Source organism: Somniosus microcephalus, chromosome 4 (genome assembly GCF_052327205.1).
Source record: "Somniosus microcephalus isolate GS21.2 chromosome 4, FLI_Smic_1.0, whole genome shotgun sequence".
Taxonomy (NCBI): Eukaryota; Metazoa; Chordata; class Chondrichthyes; order Squaliformes; family Somniosidae; genus Somniosus; species Somniosus microcephalus.
In genome coordinates, this window is record NC_140990.1 from 259,736,362 (window position 1) to 259,761,151 (window position 24,790).

The 24,790-nt window shown below is 45.7% G+C and overlaps 1 protein-coding gene across 2 annotated transcripts in view; it reads left to right on the forward strand.

The window, feature by feature from the left end:
* galnt13 (polypeptide N-acetylgalactosaminyltransferase 13) overlaps window positions 1-23,825 on the forward strand; it is a 685,563-nt gene extending 661,738 nt beyond the window's left edge. The window contains exon 12 of one of the 2 annotated variants that reach the window (XM_085986311.1): window positions 22,231-23,825. In XM_085986311.1, the coding sequence (XP_085842437.1) occupies window positions 22,231-22,371 (141 nt within the window). In that variant the 3' untranslated portion in view covers window positions 22,372-23,825. The remainder of the gene's footprint in view (window positions 1-22,230) is intronic. The other variant, XM_085986312.1, reaches the window with a different exon arrangement.
* Window positions 23,826-24,790: the final 965 nt, after the last annotated feature.

Below are 24,790 nucleotides of genomic sequence, written 5' to 3' on the forward strand. Positions count from 1 at the left end.
CCTTTGGATAGCTGATATTGGCCTAAAATTCACATCAGTGGCAATACTGCCGACAAACACCATGGGCTGGATTTTGCTACGGGGGCGGGTTGGAGGTGGGAAACCCACATTCGGGCTTGTTGTCCCGCCTCCATGGAGATGTGGCCAACCCACTGGATTTTCCTCTGATTGACCTTGTTGAGCCCGCCCTGTGGGCTCAGCAGGCCAATTAAGGGCCACCCGGCAACAGGTGACGTCAGAGATTGACATTTCATCTGTCAAAAGCTTTTTGCAGATGAAATATCAGTGTTTAACAGCTGTTTGAAGCTGTCAAGCACTGAAAAACTGCTAATTCAGCCTCAGTCCTTTCTCAGGATAACTTTAAAATCATTTTGCTGCAGAAACCAAGATGCTGATTTTTTTTTAAAAATCGGAGCTTCTGTGGTTCTTGCAGCCGACTCCTGACACCGGAATGCAGGACTCCTGTAAAGCTAAGTAAAAGTAAGTTAAACTTATTTAAACACTTGCAAAACACTTACCTTTGCACTCCTGCACCCCTCACTCACCTGAACACTGGGCATTTCGACCCCTCCAAGACCTCAGACCCACATCCCGCCTCGAAAACTTTTCGTGGCTTGGAGCTGTCGGGAAGCCCACAAACCAGCAATAAAAATCGCGAATAGGCAAAAAACTACCTGTTAACTACCTGTTAACAGGCAGTTTAATTGCCTTTAATCCCTTCCCGCCTCTGGGAGTCGGGTTCCAGCACTTGTCGGCAACCCGACTCCGATGAAATTGACATGGAGGCGGGATGGGGTCGGGACCCCCGGATCTCCGATTTTTATCGCCCGCACGCCTCCAACCCGACTCCAGGGGCTTAGGAAAATCCAGCCCCATGAGTTAGAATGTTGTGCTCCACGATCCTTCCGTGGAAAATTCATATAATGGTACAGCACAGAAGGAGACCATTCTACCCATTGTTCCTATGCTGGCTCTTTGAAAGAGCTATCCAATTAATCCAATTACCCTGCTCATTCCCCATAGCCCTGCAAATTTTTGCTTTTCAAGTATTTATCTAATTCCCTTGTGAAAGTTACTACTGAAACTGCTTCCACCACTCTTAGGCAGTGCATTCCAGATCATAACACCTCGCTGCATCAAAAAAATTCTCCTCATCTCCACTCTGGTTCTTTTGCCAATTACCTTAAATCTGTATCCTCAGGTTCCTGCCAGTGGAAACAGTTTCTTTTTATGTACTCTGTTAAAACCCCTCAAAATTTTGAACAACTCTATTAAATCTCCCCTTAATGTTCTCTGCTTTAAAGAGAACAATCCCAGCTTCTCTAATGTCTCCACATAACTGAAGTCCCTCATCCCTGGTACCATTCTAATAAATCTCCTCTGCATCCTCTCCAAGGCCTTGACGTTCTTCCTAAAGTGTAGTGCCTCGAATTGGACACAATACTTCAGCTGTGGCCTAAACAGTGATTTATAGAGGTTTAGCATAACTTCCTTGCTTTTGTACCCTATGCCTCTATTTATAAAGCCAAGGATCGCATATGCTTTTTTAACAGCTTGATCAACTTGTCCTGCTACCTTCATAGATTTGTGTACGTAAACCCCCAGGTCTCTCATTTCCTGCACCCCTTTAAAATTAGTTTATATTGCATCGCCTGATTATTCCTTTGAAAAAGCATCACTTTGCACTTCTCTGCATTAAATTTCATCTGCCATGCCAATTTGCTGCAAAAAATAATTAGAAACATAGAAGATAGGAGCAGAAGTAGGCCATTCGGCCCCTCGAGCCTGCTCTGCCATTCACTGCGATCATGGCTGATCATCCAAATTCAGTACCCGGTCCCTGCTTCCTCCCCATACCCCTTGAACCCTTTAGCTTTAAGAAATATATCCAACTCCTTCTTGAATATATTTAATGAATTGGCCTCTACTGCATTCTTTGGTAGAGAATTCCACAGGTTCACCACTCTCTGGGTGAAGAAATTCCTCCACATTTCTATCCAAAATGGCCTACCCCTTATCCTTAGAGTGTGACCTCTGGTTCTGGACTCCCCGACCATCGGGAACATCCTTCCTGCATCTAGTCTGTCCAGTCCTGTCAGAATTTTATAAGCTTCAATGAGATCCCCTCTCATTCTTCTAAATTCCAGCGAGTATAAGCCCAATCGACCCAATCTCTCCTCATACGTCATTCCTGCCATCCCAGATATCAGCCTGGTGAATCTTCACTGAACTTCTTCCATGGCAAGAACATCCTTCCTCAGATAAGGCGACCAAAACTGCACACAATACTCAAGATGTGGTCTCACCAAGGCCCTGTACAACTGCAGCAAGACATCCTTGTTCCTGTACTCAAACCCTCTCGCTATGAAGGCCAACATACCATTTGCCTTCTTAACCGCCTGCTGCACCTGCATGCTTACCTTCAGCGACTGGTGTACAAGGACACCTAGGTCTCGTTGCACTTCCCCTTCTCCCAATCTATTGCCATTCAGATAATAATCTGCCTTCATGTTTTTGCCACCAAAGTGGATAAACTCACATTTATCCACGTTAAATTGCATCTGCCATGCTTCTGCCCAATCACCCAACCTGTCCAAATCATCCTGGAGTTTCTCGGCATCCTCCTCACAGCACACACGCCCACCCAGCTTTGTGTCATCTGCAAATTTGGAGATACTACATCTAGTTCCCTTGTCTAGATCATTAATATATATTGTGAATAGCTGGGGTCCAAGGACCAATCCCTGCGGTACCCCACTAGTCACTGCCTGCCACTCGGAAAAAGACCCGTTTATTCCAACTCTTTGCTTTCTGTCTGCCAACCAGTTCTCTATCCAAGTTAATACCTTGCACCCAATCCCATGTGCCTTAACACGCTAATCTCTTATGTGGGACCTTATCGAAAGCCTTCTGAAAGTCCAAATACACCACATCCACTGGTTCTCCCTTATCTATTTTGCCAGTTACATCCTCAAAAAATTCCAGTACATTAGTCAAGCACGATTTACCTTTTGTAAATCCATGTTGACTTTGTCTGATCCTGTCACTTTTCCAAGTGCTCTGCTATTACATCTTTTATAATGGACTCTAGCATTTTCCCCACTACCGATGTCAGGCTTATCGGTCTGTAATTCCCCATTTTCTCTCTACCACCTTTTTTGAATAGTGGGGTAACATTAGCTATCCTCCAATCCATGGGTACTGTGCCAGATTCCATCGAATGTTGGATGATGATCAGCAATGCATCTACTATTTCTAGGGCCACTTCCTTAAGTACCCTAGGATGTAGATTATCAGGCCTTGGGGATTTATCGGCCTTCAATCCCATCAATTTCCCTCACACCATTTCCCTACAAATATTGATTTCTTTAAGTTCCTACCTTTCATCAGACCCTATGTTCCCTGACATCTCTGGGAGGTTATTTTTGTCCTCCTTTGTGAAGACAGAACCAAAATATGTATTTAATTGGTCAGCCATTCCTTTGTTCCCCATTATAAATTCCCCTGATTCTGACGGCAAGGGACCTACGCTTGACTTCACCAATCTTTTTCTCTTCACATATCTATAAAAGCTTTTACAGTCAGTTTTTATGTTCCTTGCAAGCTTACTCTCATATTCTATTTTCCCCTTAATTAATCCCTTTGTCCTCCTTTGTTGAATCCTAAACTGCTCCCAATCCTCAGGTTTACTGCTTTTTATGGCCAATTTGTATGTCCTCTCCTTGGATCTTATGCTATCCCTAATTTCCCTTGTTAGCCACGGTTGAGTCACCTTTTTCGTTTTATTTTTATGCCAAACTGGGATGAACAAATTCTGTAGTTCATCCATGCAGTCTTTGAATGTTTGCCATTGCCTATCCACCGTCAACCCTTTGATTGACATTCCCCAATTAATCCTACCCAACTCGCGCCTCAGACCATCGTAGTTTCCTTTATTTAAATTCAGAATACTCCATGATGAACATAGTGGTGGATCAGGAATGGTGCTGTCAATATCTGATGCACATCGAAGGTACCAGGGCCCGACACAACAGAACAACAGGTTACTTAGCAGGAACATGTTTAGAAGCAATGGCTCTGATCTGATAACGTGGGGATGAGTCGCAGTATGTATAGAGAGAATACCCAGGTCAGGTTTGATTTGATTGATGAGTTTATAAATATATGAAAAGGTATTAAGAAGGGACTTACATACATGGGGTTGTCCTCCCGAACTGCATGCGATTCCCTAACCATATTTCATTACCAGTTTCAATTGATGCTTAGCACACAAGCTCACTAAATATTAATATAAATATAACATCAGTCAAAGGAAAATTAATACATGCCTGGCTGTAAAAACACTTACTTTATTACTTAATTGAGGTTTTGAAGATCCTAGAACAAGTCAGTAAAGATGTTACCTTCAGGCAACATGCTGAGTGATTGAATACTTTACTGATTCTGAGCCCTCCTGCACCATTCTGTAATGGTCCAAGTGCCTGTGGCGATCACAGTGCTGTTAATTCAGCAAACTTAACCTCACCTCAGGGGTGAAACTATGTTAATTAGCTGTTCCAGCGTTTTCAGCAAAGGTCTCTGTGGAAAAAATCACAGCAAATTATGGCATGGCATACACAATAGCATAATTCACACACCATAATTTCCTGGAATTTCTGCATCATAATGGCGTACGCTGTAGATGCGTTATTAATGTGGTGCATGTTTTCAGCAAATTCAGGTCCTATATAGTCTTTTTGAAGTTAGGAGAGTCCTTGTGAGCATTTTAGTATTTGCAGGGAGTCTTCCACAAAGACAAGTTTGCAAATCACTGTAATAAGGTTAAGTACAGGTAAAGACTACTCTGTGGAATGTGGTTTCTGAGCCGCTGGGATCATGGATCTGTTATTCCAAGAAAGACCATGATAAGGATGAATAATGTAGGAGGTAAACTTAGCTGCACTCAAGTTTTTCTTGATGTATCTTTGGTAGGGATGTGGGAGCGGAGAAAACTTTGCAGTCATTTCTCTGAAAGCAATGTCATGGGTTGGTTAGAGTTTGTGATAGAGTGGGATGCAGTGGCTTATGGAAGGAAGGAGCATTATGGATTGAATGGCATGTGGAAGGAAAATTTGGAGATCTGTGTACTGCTCTGTGATATACTTTCTGCACACTGTTAGTTCTAAGTTACAAATATATTTGTTGATATTTTAGCCTTTATTTTGAAGCTTATATTGATTCTTTGGTAAGATTTGTAGTTAATATGTCTTTATACAGGCTTAAAATAAATAGTAAGAGTTCCAAATGTATAACACTTGGGGCAGCATGGTGGAATCGAAGGTTCTGGACATTTCCCCCAATGGCATGTTCCCAATGCTTTATTACTAACTAGTAGGAGAGTAGAGGCCTGGCATTTCTCTCGCTTAAAAGTTTGGCCACATAATTGGCTGAAGAATAGTAAATGACATAATAAAACATAAGTGGAGAGAGAAAATAAATTGTAACAATTAAAAATGGTGAAGCAAAATATTTAACACTTGTAGATTACAGTACGTTAATATACAGAATAATAGCATCTACCAGCCTTTTCTCTTAAAAGTAAATAGCAGACGGTTAAATCTTGTTAAGGAAACTCAGTGGCTATTTGCTCACCAATTTTTTTTCAATAAAAGTGATGGCATTTCAACTTCAATCCAAAAACTGAGCAAGTTCTGCAATGGAAATTATCTGCCAGAAAGTAAAGTCATTTAAAGGACCAGGAGAGAAAAAGGAGATAAGGTGAACAGAAATTGCTTTCTTCTGTGTGTTTTTTTTCCATATAAAAGTCAGTAGATCTTATAGACTGTTGTATTTAAAGTATCTCTGAGCACCTCAATTTTCTCAGTACTTGAAGGATATATTTAAAGTAGGACCAAAGCAGTTGATTGCAGTCCCAGTTCGATATCCCAGTTGATCAGCCATAATCTTATTGAATGGCGGAGCAGGCTCGAGGGGCCATATGGCCGACTCCTACTCTTATTTCTTATGTTTTTATCCCAGTCCAAGTTTTTGTCTGTTGACTTCTAAGTATTGAGCAGTTGCCTTTCATAAGTGAGCATGGATTTTGTAGTAATTGTAATGTATATACCTTTAAGGGGGGAACTATCTTTTACAGCTCATGTATACTGCAGTACCGGCAGTGACCACACCTGTATATAGTACTGAGTAGTAATCTGTACAGATCAGTTCCAGTGTGAGCCCCGTTGAGTAAACACCTGTTCTACCGTTCTCCTGCAGTCTGTGTCTTATTATACACAGACACAACAGTATAGGCCTACCTTTTATGTTTTTATATATACTTATTATATTTTGTGCTGTCTATATTTTAATGTATTGGCTATCGCAGAGATATGTAGAGGAATTGTTTACATTTAAATTTTACACTGGAATTCTATGATGGGAAAAACCTGTCTTGGCACCGTCCAGTGTACTATTAATATGGCCCAAACCCCCTCCTACCCAATGGTTTCAAAATGTCTGATAAGATGGCAAGAGAAAAAGGAAAGCAAAATAAATATGGATTTAAAAAAAAGTAAAGGATTGGAGCTCCTGATTTACTGGATGGTTAACTTTGCATCATAGGCCAGAAAAGCTCCAACTTAACAATGTGTTGTCTAGTTTGGTAAGGTTTATTAGGCATTCATGTGAAATAAAATTAAAATTTTGACCAGCAAAGTGGTTTTCTTCCATCTTTATTAGATTTTCACCCTAGTGAATTGCTTGATCTAGAACTAAACTATAATGTTAAATAATACATTTTACTTCATACCATAACCCATAATTCTGAGAAACATCCACTGAATAAAGCTTAGAATTCAAAAATGAAAGTTATTGTGCATAGTGTATTTGTTGGCCTAGAAATTCACTGGCCTTAGCGCCGCTTTTGAGGCGCTAGAGGGCCTAGCGCCGAAGTTATGGCCAGTTTAGAAATTGACAGGGGCCCTAAATCGGCATTAGGCCGGTAGCGCTGCGCCGGCACCGATGACATCATCGGTGTGCGCAGCGTCCCGGTTGCCATGGTAACCCGCCCGAACTCGGAAATTGAGTTGCGGCCGCCTCGCCCGTGGCAGCCGCAAGCAACGTTCTGGCAGAGGTGCCTTACAGAACTTTGCGCCGGCGCATTAAAGGCCCCGCGGCGGCCGGCCGCTTTCCCGCCGGCCACCTGGCCGCAGCTCCCTCCCCGGACTTCCCCCCCCCCCCGGAATTCCCTCCCCGGACTTCCCCCCCCACCCCCCCCCGGAATTCCCCCCCCCCGGAACAGAAGCAAGCCCGGCACTTGTCCGAGGTGCCGGGCTCATTTTTAAAAAGATTATCGCGGGCCGCGGCCGGGTGCAGGCAGCTCCTCCTTAACGGAAGGAGGAGGCCTGCACTTCCCGAGCCTGCCGCACCGCAGCGGGCGCCGCAGCGCCGGAATAGCGCCGCAATACGGTGCGTGGCGCCAGTTTTGAGGCGCTGAGACCCCTCAGTAGCGCCGGCAGCCGTTTGGGCGCGGCGCTACTGAATTTTTGGCGCGCGCAGGGGGACTTAGTGCCGGCACTAACTTCCGGCGCTAAAGCCCTCGCTGCGCCAAAACCGAATTTCTAGGCCGTTGTATTTAATGTAAAACTTAATAACTTTGAAAAAACGTTTCTTGAGTGTTGCCTATTAGCATCCTTTTGTTGCGAGGAAATTTTAATTTGTGTATATTTTCTTCTTTTGTATATCCACTCAGAAAAAGATAACAACATATACTTCACTAATAGCCAGCATTTTCCTGTGATGCTTGAGTGTACATTGTCATTATTATAAGCAGCTTAATGAGTCATTGCTCTCTGTGGAAGAAAATGGGTCCATTGTCACGGCAACTCATAATTAGAACAATGACATTACTTTTTCACTCGGGGATCTTGCAGTTTTGTACATGGTCCCAGTATCGGACACGAGGAATTTTCAGGCTGAAGGTCTTGTCGTTGCCATATCTGGAAAGTGGTGGCTGGAGTCCCTGAGGGTAGCTGTAAAGAACAGAGCAGGAGTGATGCGCCATCAATTACTCAAAAGACTGAGGTAGAGCGAGTAACAATCAGGCTTTTATTAACTAAAGAATGAAGGTCTTGTCTCGAGTGGTCGACCCGTCCAGAATACTAAGGGACTGGGAGGTAGTCACTTATATACCTGGAATAGTGGGAGGAGTCAGCCGAGGCATGTCCAGACCTGTACCTAGTGGAATACACATACAGACACAGACAGGTATGACAGTGGTTTACCACATTCACCCCTTGTTTAAAAATGAGTCCGGCGGGGTGAAGTGTATTTAAAAGTTCATGTATTGGAGTCTCTCCGGAGGTCTTGTCTGCCGCTGTGATCGACGTGGCAACGGCAGGGTTGGTGGAGCTTCCGGCGTCGCGTCCCGTGTAGGCTGGGGCCCTGGAGTGTAGTCCTCGTGGGTGACGGTCCAAGGCGAGCCGGCTGCTGGGGTTGGATATTGGGTCGTGGGGGGGGATGGTAATGGGTAGTGGGTTACAGCGGTCCCCGAGGGTGCGAGGTCTCGTATGGAGACTGTGTCCTCCCGCCCGTCCAGGTATGCAATGTAAGCGTACTGGGGGTTGGCGTGGAGGAGGTCGACCCTCTCGACCAGGGGGTCCATTTTATTGGCCCTCACGTGTCTTCTCAGTAGTACCGGCCCTGGGGACGTCAGCCATGGCGGTAACGATGTCCCCGATGTGGACTTCCTTGGGAAGACAAACATTTTCTCGTGAGGGGTGGCATTGGTGGCAGTGCAGAGCAGTGACCGAATCGAGTGGAGCGCATCGGGGAGCACCTCCTGCCAGCGGGAGGTCGGAAGGCCCCTAGACTTTAAGGCTAGTAGGGCGGCCTTCCAAACTGTTGCATTCTCTCTTTCCACCTGTCCGTTCCCCCGGGGGTTGTAACTGGTGGTCCTGCTTGTGGCTATACCCCTAGCGAGCAGGTACTGGCGGAGTTCGTCGCTCATAAATGATGAGCCCCGGTCGCTATGGATATAGCTGGGGAAACCGAACAGCGTGAAGAGGCTGTTCAGAGATTTAATGACCGTGGCACTGGTCATGTCCGGGCAGGGGATAGCGAACGGGAACCGGGAGTACTCGTCAATGATGTTGAGGAAGTACACATTGCGGTCGGAGGAGGGGAGAGGCCCTTTGAAATCGACGCTCAGGCGTTCGAAAGGGCGAGTGGCTTTTATCAGGTGGGCTCTGTCTGGTCTATAAAAGTGCGGTTTGCACTCAGCGCAGACTTGGCAGTTCTTGGTCATGGTCCTGACCTCCTCGATGGAGTAAGGCAGGTTGCGGGCCTTGATGAAGTGGAAGAACCTGGTGACCCCCGGGTGGCAGAGGTCATTGTGGAGGGCCCTCAGCCTATCGATCTGCGCGCTGGTGCAGGTGCCACGCGATAGGGCATCTGGGGGTTCATTGAGCTTCCCAGGCCGGTACAAGATCTCGTAATTGTAGGTGGAAAGTTCGATTCTCCACCTCAAGATCTTGTCATTTTTGATTTTGCCCCTCTGCTTGTTGTTGAACATAAAAGCAACTGAACGCTGGTCAGTGAGCAAGGTAAATCGTTTTCCGGCCAGGTAGTGCCTCCAATGACGCACAGCCTCCACGATAGCCTGGGCCTCCTTCTCGACCGCGGAGTGTCTGGTCTCCGGGCCCTGGAGGGTTCGTGAGAAGAATGCCACAGGTCTCCCCGCCTGATTAAGGGTGGCGGCCAGAGCGAAGTCGGACGCATCGCTTTCCACCTGGAAGGGGATGGATTCGCCACTGCGTGCATGGTGGCTTTGGCAATGTCTTCCTTGATACGGTGGAAGGGTAAGCGGGCCTCTGCCGTCACGGGAAAAGAGGTGGACTTGATCAGCGGACGGGCTTTGTCTGCATAGTAGGGGACCCACTGAGCGTAGTAGGAAAAAAACCCTAGGCACCTCTTCAGAGCTTTTAGGCAGTGGGGCAGTGGGAGTTCCATAAGGGGACGTATCCGGTCCGGGTCGGGACCGATGACCCCGTGTTCCACAACACAGCCAAGGATGGCGAGGCGGTCTGTGCGGAATATGCACTTCTCCTTGTTATATGTCAGGTTCAGGAGTTGGGCGGTGCGGAGGAATTTCTCGAGGTTTGCGTCATGGTCCTGCAAGTCATGGCCGCAGATGGTCACATTATCTAGGTAAGGGAAAGTGGCCTGCAGCTCATTTTGATCGACCATCCGGTCCATCTCCCTTTGGAAGACGGAGACCCCGTTGGTAACGCCGAAGGGAACCCTAAGGAAGTGATAGAGGCGGCCGTTTGCCTCAAAAGCAGTATACTGGCGGTCTTCAGGGCTGATGGGGAACTGGTGGTACGCTGATTTCAGGTCAATGGTCGAAAAGACGCGGTACTGCGCGATCTGGTTGACCATGTCAGCTATGCGGGGGAGTGGGTAGGCATCCAGCAGGGTGTAGCGGTTTATTGTTTGGCTGTAGTCGATGACCAGGCGTTGTTTCTCGCCGGTCTTAACGACCACAACCTGGGCTCGCCAGGGGCTGGAGCTGCCCTCAATAATCCCCTCCTTCAGGAGGCGTTCCACTTCGGTTTTGATGAAAACCCTGTCCCCGGCACTGTATCGCCTGCTCTTTGTGGCGATGGGCTTACAGTCGGGGGTGAGGTTAGCAAACAGTGGGGGGGGTGGGACTCTGAGTGTGGAGAGGTTGCATCTGGTGCGCGGCGGGCAATTTGGAGGCTGCTGGCTGCGGACTGTGAGTGGGGGGAGGGGGCCACCGTACGCCATCGTAACGCTTTTGAGGTGGCACTGGAAATCCAACCCCAGTAGAACGGCAGCGCAGAGGTCGGGCAGGACCAGGAGTTTAAAATTATTGAACACAGTCCCGTCTACTACTAGTGTCACCACGCAGTAGCCGCCAATGTCCGCTGACTGGGACTCGGAGGCCATAGAAATCCGCTGGTGCGCAGGCAGGACTGGGAGAGAGCAACGCCGCACCGTGTCGGGGTGGATGAAGCTCTCTGTGCTCCCGGAGTCAAAAAGGCAGTTTATTGCATGGCCGTTTACCTTAACGTCCATTTTGGACCGAGCTAGCTGGTGCGGTCTCGTTTGGTCCAGCGTCACAGAGGCCAGCGTAGGGGTCGGTGTGTCGCTGCGAGTATCAGATGGGGGGGGGGGTTGGCGGTCTGCTGCGTCCCGGCTGGTGTCCAAGATGGCGGCGTCCATGATTCCCATGTGGCTGGAGTCGTCCAAGATGGCTGCTGCTGCGGTGGTTCGCACATGGCTGGGGAGGCCCAAGATGGCGGCCCGCACGGCCCACACGCAGCGCTGTTGGGGGCCCAAGATGGCGGCTCGCACGGCCCACACGCAGCGCTGCTGGCGTTCGGGGTGGCTTTGGCCTTGCAGACGCTGGCGTAGTGTCCCTTTTTTCCGCAGCCCGAGCAGGTCGCATTCTTCGCCGGGCAGCGTGCTCTGGGGTGTTTGGCCTGGCCACAGAAGTAGCATTTCTGGCCTTGGGATACTGCTGCGGTAGTTGGGCCGTTGTTGGGCTGTGGCTGGGGTGGCACGGTGCTATGGGGCTGTCCTACCGTGTCCCAGGTTGTCGTTCCCCGCGGCGTCCACGGTGCAGAGGAGTAGGCATCCATGCCCCGGAAGGCTGCGTCCAGCGTTAGTGCGATGTCGGAGGCTTTGTCGAGGGTGAGGTCACTCTGCTCCAGCAGTCGCTGTCGGGTGTAGTTGGACCTGTGGCCCGCTACGAAGGCATCCCGGATCAGTTCCTCCGTGTACTTAGTGGGCGTTACCGCCTTACACCCACAGGCCCGGCCAAGCACGGACAGTGCTTGGAGGTATTCCTCAGTCGATTCCCCAGGTTGTTGCTTGCGACTCCCCAGAAGGTGCCTAGCGTATACTTCGTTCACAGGGCGCGTGTACTGGGTCTTGAGGAGCTGGAGGGCGGCTGTGTACGAGGTCGCGTCCCGGATGACTGAGTACACTCGGTGGTTCACCTTGGAGAACAGGACAGACAGTTTGTCTGCATCCGTTTCGACCGCAGTGGAGGCAGTCAGGAATGTCTCGAAGCACGTGAGCCAGTGAGCAAACTTGGTGGAAGCGTCCGCTTCCCGACTGTCCAGGTCCAGGCATGCTGGTGTGAGGATCTTCTCCATTATAAAAAAATTTAGTTAATAAAATTGATGCGCCATCAATTACTCAAAAGACTGAGGTAGAGCGAGTAACAATCAGGCTTTTATTAACTAAAGAATGAAGGTCTTGTCTCGAGTGGTCGACCCGTCCAGAATACTAAGGGACTGGGAGGTAGTCACTTATATACCTGGAATAGTGGGAGGAGTCAGCCGAGGCATGTCCAGACCTGTACCTAGTGGAATACACATACAGACACAGACAGGTATGACAGTGGTTTACCACATTGGTAGCTGTAAAGAACAGAGCAGGAGCAGCTACAGTTTGTCTGAAAGAGAGGGAGTTGAGCAGGGCAGACCTGGAGCACTCAATGAGGGAAGAAGCAGATAAAATGTCCAAGGTGTAAGATTAACAGATGAGAGAATGAGAAACTTATTATGGCAGCTGAAAATAGATTTTATTTCCAAAATCTGATCAGTCCTTGATAGCATGTGGATAGCATCGACCAATTGGCAAAATTAGAAATAAAAACAGAAAATGCTGGAAATACTCAGCATGTCAGGCATCATTTGTGGAGAGAGAAACAAAGTTACCGTTTCAGGTCGATGACCTTTCGTCAGAAGTTCCCAGCATCCGCAGTATTTTGCTTTTGTATTAGCAACATTAGAAGCTCACTTGAATATTATAATCACCCAATATTACACACACAACATTAGAAGCTCACTTGAATACTATAGTTGTCCAATATTACATACACAAGGTTTTTAATAATAGATTTTATCTTTTTTCTGTTCATTGTGTAGCAGCAAAGGGATGTCACTTTTTCTGAATAATGATTTTAGGATGGAATTTTCTGAATAATGATTTTAGGATGGATTTTTCTGAATTGCATGGGAGCAAAGAATTATGTCATTGCATACAGTATGGATTAATGCAGCAGTATGGGTAAATGCCACATGATATAGCAATATTTATTTAAGCTGAGTGAAACTAATTTGTATTCAGGTAAACAGAGTGATTATAAGAGAATATGGACTTAATTTCTTAAATGTATGCATATTGGCTGCCACGTTTCCCTATATTACAACATTAACTATTCTTCAAAAGTACTTAATTGGCTGTGAAGTGCTTTGGGTTGCCCCGAGGTTATGAAAGGTAATGCAAGTGCTATCTTGAATACTGTCATAGTTTCCTTTTTGAACCTGCCAAATCCTTCCCAAATACACTTTGGGGCTAATTTTACAAATGCATGCTTTTGGTGCAGAGCCTGGATTCCCAGGAGGGTCTATCAGGAAGTTGCAGATGTGGGTTCCCCACAATTTTACATCCAGTAAAATAAATGGAGAAAAAAAATATGGAGTTGTGCCTGTAAATTCTCAACATGTGCTTCTGGTTGTTGAAGCTCTGTATCAGGTGCGCACATTCCTTAAATCAGCCCTCGTGTGTTATAAGACTTGCGCAAAAAGATCCTTCCCATTTCTTTTGTTGTATTTTAAAAAAAAGTAAATTTGAAGCTCTGGAATATTTATTTGCTTTTGCTCAAACATTTCCAATGATACAAAGTGTCTGCAGTGTTCCGTAGTACATTAACTGAGATGCTAATTATCAACAGTAGCATGTTCCCAAGGGACACTAATGGTTTTTCTTCAAATTGAGGGGAAATGTGAAGCTTTGCCCTATTATCCATTCAAAAGAAAATGATAAAGTTGTGCTGTGCATCAGAAAGTACTTCATCAATTTTGGAGTCCTGAAACAAGTATACTGTGATATCTTGAGACACGGCATATATACACAACAGGGTTGTGAATCTTTGGAATTCTCTGCCCCAGCGGGCGGAGAACGCTGAGTCTTTGAGTATATTCAAGGCTGAGATAGATAGACTTTTCGACTCTAGGGGAATCAAGGGATATGGGGGGAGAAATTTGATTGCTTTGCGCCTCCCGTTAGCGCCCTAAGAGGGTGCAACTAGCATCCGGGCGCGGCACCGCCAACACCTCCCACGAAATTCAGCGGGAGGTTAGCGGCAGCGGTATCCGTTAGCGCCCTGCGGTGCTGCGCCACTGGCGATGACATCATCGGCGTGCACAGCGCCCCGCTCGCAATCTTCGGTAGCGCCCCCTGACTTACTGCCGAATGCTATGTCCGACGGGGTCAGGGGGGCCTACCTGCGGCGGGGCGGCGCTAATTAAAGGCGAGGTGCCGGGCGGCCATTTTTGTTGCTGGTCGCCTGCCAGCACCTTCCTCCGTTGCTGTCCCTGACCTCCTGACCGTCCCCCTACCCCCCCCCCCAGCGGAGTGCTGTCTGCGCTCCATGGGCCTGGCACTTCTCTTGAGTGCTGGGCTCTTTTGCCGGTGCTCTGATCCCCGGTGGTCCAGCTGGGCTCCGGGTCACGCTGTGCAAGGCCCTTCCCCTTTAAGAAGGGGAGGAAGGCCTGCAGTACCGTGGCGCGACATGTATTCCCTCGCAGCGCCCCAAGAGGGAGGCAGGGCGCTACCGATGAATTTCAGCCGTGGGGCCCTAATTATTTTGGGTCGCTAGAAGTAGCACCCTGGCGAAGTTAACGCCCCTAAGAGGGCGCAACACAATTTTTCCCCCATGGAGATCATGCAGGGAAGTGGAGTTGAGGTCGATGATCAGCCATGATCTTATTGAATGGCGGAGCAGGCTCGAGTGCTGCATGGCCTACTCCTGCTCTTATTGCTTATGTTCTTAAGATTGCTGCCAGGGGCTTATGGTCAGTAACTATGGTGAACTTATGACCAAATAAGTATTTGTGAAACTTCTTGACCCCAAAATTCAATGACAAAGTTTCCCTTTTGATCTGCACATAATTCCGCTCACTGGTACTGAGAGTGTGTGAAGCAAAAGCAATTGGTCTCTCCTCCCCACTATCTAGTACATGAGAGATCACTGCCCCAACTCCGTACGGAGAGGTGTCACAAGCCAGCTTGATCTCCTTAGATACATCATAGTGAACTAACATGGTACTCTCTACTAACTGGCTTTTACACTCTTTGAATGCTGTGTCACATTCTTTTGACCACTTCCAAGGGCCCTGTTTTCTGAACAGCTCATTCAGTGGATGTAACAATGTAGCCAAGTTTTGGAGGAAGTTTTCGTAATAATTCAAAAGACCCAAAAATGAGCGACAGTGCTATCGAGCGGCACTTACCAATAACCTGCTCACTGATGCCCAGTTTGGGTTCCGCCAAGACCACTCGGCTTCCGACCTCATTACAGCCTTGGTCCAAACATGGACAAAGGAACTGAATTCCAGAGGTGAGGTGAGAGACTGCCCTTGACATTAAGACAGCATTTGACCGAGTCTGGCATCAAGAAGCCCTAGTAAAACTGAAGTCAATGGGAATTGGGGGGAAAACGTTCCACTGGCTGGAGTCATACATAGCACAAAGGAAGATGGTTGTGATGGTTGAAGGTCAATCATCACAACCCCAGGACATCGCTGCAGGAGTTCCTCAGGGCAGTGTCCTAGGCCCAACCACCTTCAGCTGTTTCACCAGTGACCTTCCCTCCAACATAAGGTCAGAAATGGGGATGTTCGCTGATGACTGCATAGTATCCAGCGCCATTCACAACTCCACAGATAATGAAGCAGTCCATGCCCGCATGCAACAAGACCTGGATGACGTTCAGACTTGGGCTGATAAGTGGCAGGTAACATTCGTGCCACAGAAGTGCCAGGCAATGACTATCTCCAACAAGCGAGAGTCTAACCACCTCCCCTTGACATTCAACGACATTACCATCGCCAAATCCCCCACTATCAACATCCTGGGGGTCACCATTAACCAGAAACTTAACTGGACCAGCCACATAAATACTGTGGCAACAAGAGCAGGTCAGAGGCTAGGTATTCTGCGGCAAATGTCTCACCTCCTGACTCCCCAAAGCCTTTCCACCATCTACAGACACAAGTAAGGAGTGTGATGGAATACTCTCCACTTGCCTGGATGAGTGCAGCTCCAACAACACTTAAGAAGCTCGACACCATCCAGGACAAAGCAGCCCGCTTGATTGGCACCCAATCCACCGCCTTAAACATTCACTCCCTCCACCACCGGCATACTGTGGCTGCAGTGTGTACCATCTACAAGATGCACTGCAGCAACTTGCCAAGGCTTCTTCGGCAGCACCTCCCAAACCTGCGACCTCTTCCACCTAGAGGACAAGGGCAACAGGCGCATGGGAACACCACCACCTCCAAGTTCCCCTCCAAGTTCCCCTCCAAGTCACACACCATCCTGACTTAGAAGTATATCGCTGATCCTTCATCGTTGCTGGGTCAAAATCCTGGAACTCCCTACCTAACAGCACTGTGGGAGTACCATCACCACGTGGACTGCAGCGGTTCAAGAAGGCGGCTCACCACCACCTTCTCAAGGGCAACTGGGGATGGGCAATAAATGCTGGCATTGCTAGCGACGCCCTGATCCCATAAACAAATTTTAAAAAACATTCTTGAGAGTGGGTGCATTTCTGATTGCATCCAGCTTTCCCTTGGTTGGATGTAAACCAGCTTTGTCTACTCTGTGCCCTAAGTACTCCACTGAGTTTTGAAACAACTCACACTTGTGAGCTGTCACTCGTACACCGTGTTTCTCTAGCCGTTTGAGCACTTCATTCAGCATCTCATCATGAATTTGCCTGTTTGGGGCTGAAATGAGTATGTTATCCAAATAACACACTACCCCTTCAATCCCTTGCAATATTTGGTTCATCACCCCTTGGAATATGTCAGGGGCAGGAGACACTCCAAATCCTAGCCTATTGAACTGATATAGGCCTCAGTGATTATTTATAGTCAAGCATGACTTGGATTCTTCATCTAACTCAAGTTGTAGATAGGCATTTGTTAAATCTAACTTCAAAAAGATCTGACCACCTGTCAGCATTGTGAACAAATCTTCCACATTTAGCAATGTATTGGGTAGATTACACTCTAGAACCTGGTTTACGGTTACCTTATAATCACCACACAACCTTAACTTACCATCTGACTTGGGAACAACAACAATGGGTGTAGCCCAATTACTCAGATCTACCTTAGAGATAATGGCCCAGAAATTCGGGTCTCCACGGGTGAGTACGCACGGGGTACTCACCCGTAGGCCCGATGGAAGTGCCGGTTTCCTGCATGCACTGCGCATGCGCGGGAAACCGGCACTTCCGTTCCTCTAAAAGCAGGGGTTCAGAGGTCGAACGCGTGCGCGGGAGAGGCTGCACGTGCGCATCAAACTTAGGTTTTTTTTACAGGTTTTTCCGGGAGGGCAAGTCTGCAGAATTTACACATATAAAAGCAGGCGTAAGGTCTGCTTTTTACAAGGTAAGTGGTGAATTAATTAAAATTAAAACATTTTTTCCACAGGTTTATTATTTTTAAATACTTTAAAACAAGGTAAGTTTATTTTTAGCCCCGTTAGAATATAAAATTATTTTTTCAAAAATTTAAATTATTGTTTAAAATAGTTATTTCATGTAATTTATAGTTTATTTAAAAAATGTGGTTTTTAAAAAATTTATTTGAAGGTTTAGTGCTATTTTGGGGCCGTAGTATTTATAAGTCTTGACAGCACTTCCTGTCAAGACTTATGAATGGAGCATTCCCTGCTCTGATTGGCTGCCCATGGCCCACGTGATCCCAGGGGACGCATCGAACTAACTGCGCCCCTGGGATACGCAAGCACTGCGCGCCGGCAGCTGGACCAGGCCCCGGATCGGAATTCCACGGGGCCCTACAGCTCAACGGCCGGTGCCGCGGGAAGCCCCCGCCCCGAATTTCTGGGCCAATGTTCTCAGTTTCTCGTCTTTTGAGTCCTTGCTAAACTTTCTCCTCGAGTGTGAATGGTACGGGCTGTGGCTTGTAGTAATCTGGTCTTGCATCCTTCTGCACTCTGACACTCGCCTTGAAGTCTTGGTTTGGACTGCCCGTTTCACTGAACACCTTCGGATACTAATACAAAAAGAAAATACTTCAGATGCTGGAAATCTGAAATAAAAACAGAAAATGCTGGAGATACTCAGCAGGTCAGGCAGCATATGTGTAGAGAGAAACAGAGTTAATGCTTCAGGTCGATGACCTTTTGTCAAAACTGGGAAAAAGCAGGAAATGGAACAGATTTTTAAACAAGTGCAGGGGCTGGGAAAGGGGGGAGGGGATGAAAGCACAAAAGGGAAGGTCTGTGATAGGATAGAAGGCCGGAGAGGTTAAGAGACATTAAGAGATATTCAAGGCAAAAGGAGATGGTAATGGGACAGGTTAAGAAAGAAAGGATGGCTCTAGATGAAGTGTGAATTGCGCTGGCAGAATGAAAGACAGCTGCCATGTGGGAAGAGAAGAAAAAAAGACACAGACAAAAAGTGTGGATGAAAAATATAAATGATAGGGGCCGAGGTTATGATCTGAAATTGTTGAACTCTATGTTGAGTCCAGAAGGCTGTAAAGTGCCTAATTGAAAAATGAGGTGCTGTTCCTCGAGCTTCCGCTGAGCTTCAGTGGAGCAATGCAAGAGGCCGAGGATGGTGAGGTCTGAGTGGGAGTGGTGCGAATAATTAAAGTGACAGGCGACTGGAAGCTCGGGGTCCCCCTTGCAGACTGAACGGAGGTGTTCTGCAAAGCGGTCACCCAATCTGCGTTTGGTCTCCCCAGTGTAGAGGAGACCGCATCGTGAGCAGTGAATACAGTATACCAGATTGCAAGAAGTACAAGTAAATTGCTGTTTCACTTAGATGCAACACATGCTCTTATACCTTCCCCCTTCCCACTGTCCAGGGCCCCAAACACCCTTTCCAGGTGAAACAGCAATTTACTTGTACTTCTTGCAATTTAGTATATTGTATTTGCTGCTCACGATGCGGTCTCCTCTACATTGGGGAGACCAAACGCAGATTGGGTGCCCGCTTTGTGGAACACCTCCGTTCAGTCCGTAAGGGGGACCCCGAGTTTCCGGTCGCCGGTCATTTTAATTCTTCGCACCACTCCAACTCAGACCTTACCATCCTCGGCCTCTTGCATTGTTCCACTGAAGCTCAGCGGAAGCTCGAGGAACAGCACCTCATCTTTCAATTAGGCACTTTACAGCCTTCTGGACTCAACATAGAGTTCAACAATTTCAGATCATAACCTCGACCTCTATCATATATATTTTTCATCCACACTTTTTGTCTGTGTCTTTTTTTCTTCTCCCCCACATGGCAGCTGTCTTTCATTCTGCCAGCGCAATTCACACTTCATCTAGAGCCATCCTTTCTTTCTTAACCTGTCCCATTACCATCTCCTTTTGCCTTGAATATCTCTTAATGTCTCTTAACCTCTCCGGCCTTCCATCTATCACAGACCTTCCCCTTTGTTTTTTCATCCCCTACCCCCTTTCCCAGCCCCGGCACTTGCTTAAAAATCTGTTCCATTTCCTGCTTTTTTCCAGTTCTGATGAAAGGTCATCGACCTGAAACATTAACTCTGTTTCTCTCTTCACAGTTGCTGCCTGACCTGCTGAGTATCTCCAACATTTTCTGTTTTTACCTTCGGATACTGCTTGATGATGTCATCTTTCGATGCAAATTTTGCTTCCACACGAAAAATCTCATTCCAATCCAGCTTCAGTGATCCCAACCAATTTCTACCCATCAAGGCAGGGCTGTTTTCTGCCACTACTATGAGAGGCAAGCTCTGACACTGATCCTTATTTCACTGGTATGGTGACACTTCCTACTACAGGGACTTGCTCTCCTGAGTTACCTCGCAGCTCTGCCTTCGATTTCCCTAGTCGATAATCACGCAACTTGTCGTGATATGGTGATTCCGGTATTACGCTCACGATGCACCAGTGTCAATTTCCATGGGTATCCTGTTTCCTGCGACATCTACTTGGATGACGATACCTCGCAAATCGCTGTTAGATATCTTCGTGCTCCTGATGAAGTGAATCTCCAGAAACTCCTCGTCCTGCTGCTTCTCTTCAACGGTATGTAGTGTCTGGCGATTTCTACATCTAGCATTGCCAGTCGGTTTACTCTACTGTCGGCATGCCTTCGCAAGATGCCCAGTTTTCTTGCAGTAGAAACACTCTGCCTTCACATATGGACAGCTTTGAGCGATGTGTTGTCCCAGGCACCGATAACACGATTTCAATGCACTGTTACCTTGGCCAGTTGCTGAGGCCTCGGGGCCCAACTGCCTTTTACTTTTAGCCTGCAGCTGATTCACCTCGATTGTCTGACGACTGGAAATGGCGCGGAACTCTCGGGAGTATTGGTCGGCCATATCCATCGACATAGCTGTCTGACAAGCTAAGTCAAAAGTCATGTTAGGGGTTGTCAACAATTTACTTCTGATATGTTCATTTTTCAACCCACAAACAAAGCAGTCACACAAAGCTCGGTCCTGAAAGTTTCCGAAATGACATCGAATGGATAGCTTTTTTAAAGCTACAATGTACTCGGAGACCCATATCATTTAATTGATCATAACTTTCAGCAATATCCAGGGGCTCAAGACTGTAGTGTTGTTCTAACTTGGTTAGGATCTCCTATTGTGGCGCGTCCTTTGGCTTGGCGGGAACAAGCACATTTTTCAGGGCTTCATACATCTCGGGGCCTGCTTCAGTCAAACAAATAGCCCATTTCATTTTTAAAACCGCCCGGGAACTTCGACGATATTATTCGCGGTGAAAAACATTTGTAGCCACTCCACATATGCTCCGAAAGTCTCTTGGTCACGATGGAACTCACCCAAGCGCCCTATTATTCCCATAGGCGCGACCATCTGGACTCTGGCAACGTCGACGGTGTACTCGAAATTTACCTCAGATTTTTAAGTTTTTCTGCAAAACAAAGAACCTCTAACAGTCCCTCTGTCGGTTGGCAGGATTATCCGTCAACAAAAATTTCAGCTAGGGAATTCCGCAGTCGCATCCTCATCGCCAATTCTGTAATATCTTGAGACACAGCATATATAGACAACAGCGCAACATGGCTTCCGGTAAGAACTGTACTGCATATGGCTTTATTATTATATACATCAGTAGTCCACCAGGTGGCTCTATTACAAATACCAATCTGAACATTTCCTGAGATGCACTAGAAATGACAGAAACTACTGTGATGTGCCAATCAGTGATGTATTGGAAAATTAACTGATAAATGGAGGTGTTTTGAAATTGTTGGATGTTAATGTATGTAACACTTTTTTGTATTTTTGGTATAAGTTCCAGGTAAGTGTGTTTTCTTGAAATGTAATTTAAGGACAGACTGCCAATATAATGGAATATAGTATAATTCATCTGGTCTCCAGTAATTGCTGTAATGTTGAACAATGCAGTCCTGGTTACAGAAATCAAATTAATGTGCTTTATTAAAAATCTGGAATGGAGGGAAAAAATTAGATCTCTTCACAGGTTGGAAGGAAGAATAAAATGGTTACATTTTTGAACCTGAAACTTAAAGTTGTGAAGAATTATTGTTGTATATGCGCCACTGTACAGGAACCCTTTCATCATAGTAAAATAGAATGCACAGCTGTTGGCCATCACAGGTATCCTTGGTGTTGTAAACTTGAGCTTATCCAAAATTCTGCTACCTGTTCACCCGTCACCCGTGTTTGCTGACCCAGTCTGGCAACGCCTTGATTTTAAAATTCTCACCCTTGTTTTCAAATCCCTCCATGGCCTTACCTCTGTAACCTCCTGCAGCCCTCCAAGATCTCTGTGCTCCTCCAATTTTTGCGCATCCCTGATTTTAATTGCTCCACCACTGGCAAGCATGCGTTCAGCTACCTAGGCCCTAAGCTCTGCAATTCCCTCCCTAAACCTCTCCACCTCTCTACCCCTCTCTCCTCCTTTAAGACACTCCTAAATACCTACCTCTTTGACCAAGCTTTTGGTCACCTGTCCTAATATCTCCTTATATGGTTCGGTGTCAAATTTTTGATTGTTAGCCCTCCTGTGAAGTGCCTTGGGACATTTTACTATGTTAAAGGTAATATATAAATGCAAGCTGTTGTTGTTGTTATAAAGTAAATGCAGTTTTAAATACATTTCTCAGCTCATTGCTTTCTTCTCCCTCCCTCAATCCACCAGAGATTAACTCTGCGACATGTAAACAGTAATCAGTGTCTAGATGAACCATCTGAGGAAGATAAGATGGTTCCTACCATGAGGGACTGCAGTGGAATCCGATCACAACAGTGGGTGCTCCGCAACATGACCCTGAGTGCCTAAAGGTGGAAGAAAATTCTGTGATGCATCAATTTCTTCAGTATTCCTACTGCTAATCTTCACTTTGTATTTCTTTTAATATAAAATATATGAAGAAATCTCGGCCTTCTGTGATCCTGAGTGAACTAAAACAGATTTTGGGAGCTTTTGACTGAACAGTTGGAAATACATTAGGGATTGCTCTTATCTCAACAACATGGCATGACTTCACATGCCCACTCTTAATTTGCATTTACTTTGGTAGAAAGCACATTAGAAATTATAAATAGCATGATGAGTGCTATTGCTAATACTATAAACATTTCAAATGCATCAGTTGATAAATGTCCTCACAGTCTTAAAAGTAACTGAAAACTGAAAACTAGATTACCCAATAATATCAGTACAGAATCAATTGGAAATTGATATGTGGACAGATGCCTTAAAAGAATAGTTCAAATAAGATAAAGGTATTCTAGGAGAACAGAAAAAAATCCAATTACTTTTCTAAATGTTTGGATTAGCCCTTCATTGAAGTCAATCTGAATGTTGTTTACTACCTTGTGGTAGGTTTTAAATGGTACAGTACCAGAAACTGAATGAGTCATCATTGATTTTTTACAGCTATAACGCTAACATACCTGATTTAATGTTACTGCAGTCTTTTGTGGCTACAGGGAATATATTATTGATACTTTTGGAAATGTGAGTAACAATTATGTATTCTACATGGGTAAATATAGGGAAACAAATTAGAGACCATGCTGAACTGGTCAGATATTCAATAAATAAACTGTATAGAAAGTAATTAATTTGCATCTAAATGCGATTTGAATATCAGTCAGTGGTTAGTGAGAATATTCAAACATCACAACATAGATTATTGGAAAATAGAATATATCAGAATGTATTGCTGACAGTTTTATATTTTTAAGTGGGATCCCTGTTTGTAGGTTGTAAATCTTGGTATTAATGTAGCAACATTTCTGATTTTAACATTACATTTTCAAAAGAAACATAAGAATTCAAGGACAACTGAATATATGGTGTAATAAAACCGAATTGGCCAAAAAAAAGCTATAGCTATTTTTAAGTGACACCATTGGCATTGGCCAACTATGGTAGGTAATAGATTAAAACCATCCTTTGCATATTTTGTTTTGATGTCACATTAAGTCTGAGTTTGGAATGTTTATGATGTAACCTGACTCATATGTGCTGTGTTTTGGAGCTGGTTGACAGCAGGTTTTTAAAAGGTTGGTTTCCTAAGGGAGCTGTAGGATGAAGCCGTTTCAATCTATACAACATGTGTAATATCAATTGATGCCATAGCAGCTAAACTGAAAAGCTTGGCCAGTGTTCATATCATATGTACTTTGTGGCTTCTTTAGCAATAGCCTGCAGATGGTGTAATTGTATTCTTTGCTGTAAATTGAGCCATTTGTACATTTTTGTAGAAATTAAATTTTATGAACAATTCCAGTATAATTTCATTGTGTTTTAATAATTATCATTTACAGAACTTGGCTGCAAATGGCCTATATGCATTTGAATTTTTACAATGAAATGCAAGAGTGAATGCTTAAGTTTTATTATAAAATCTTTCTTTTCTGCAGTAAAATGAAGGGAAACAGCTACTTTTCAGCTGTTTAGGCTCTCTAAACAGAAAAAAACTGGCAGCTACCATGAGGGACAAATCCACGATCAATTTGGTATAATTCAACTTTTGCTTCAGTTTGAGGTGCTACAAGCAGAGATTGGGCGCTTCCGCAAATGTAGGGGACAAAAATCATAGGACAGGTTAATAAGGTATTTTTCCAGCACCTTATAGCAGTCAACTCATGTGTATCCTTGACAGAGAACTAGTTTCAAACCTATCCTCTCAGCCGGGGATGGTAATGGTGCAAAAAGTACAGAGTGAGGGTGTGGAGGAAGAGAGACATCCCACCATGCACTGTGTTGCGGAAACTCCACCCTTGTGTGTTTTCTCCTGGTGGTAGAGAGCTGAGTTAACATGCAATTTCCAAACAGTGCAGTGTGGTGGATGCCTTTAAAGTCCGTTTATGACTTGCATGTCACTAAGTGGATAGGGCCTTTTAGTTTCATGAATATATGTATTTAGAGGCTCTAAAATAACATTTTATCCACCCCCACCCCCCCACACCCCCCAGATGAGTATAGCCAGAACATTTGAAGTTAGAACTAATATTAAATGCTTCATGCTGTTACTTAGTTGTGGAGTGCAGCTATTGGGAGAGATATAGAGGCCTCCAGCCAGCGTAAGCTCCTCAAATGGTGGGATGTGACATAGCGCCCTGTTCCTGGCAACCATATGGCCATCCCTATCTTCTCCAGGGCCTATCACAGGGCGACCTGAGTGCCCGCCTGAGTCAAGGTCCTTTTAATATGAAAATTGTAAGAAGAGTGTGAGTAAATCCGGTAG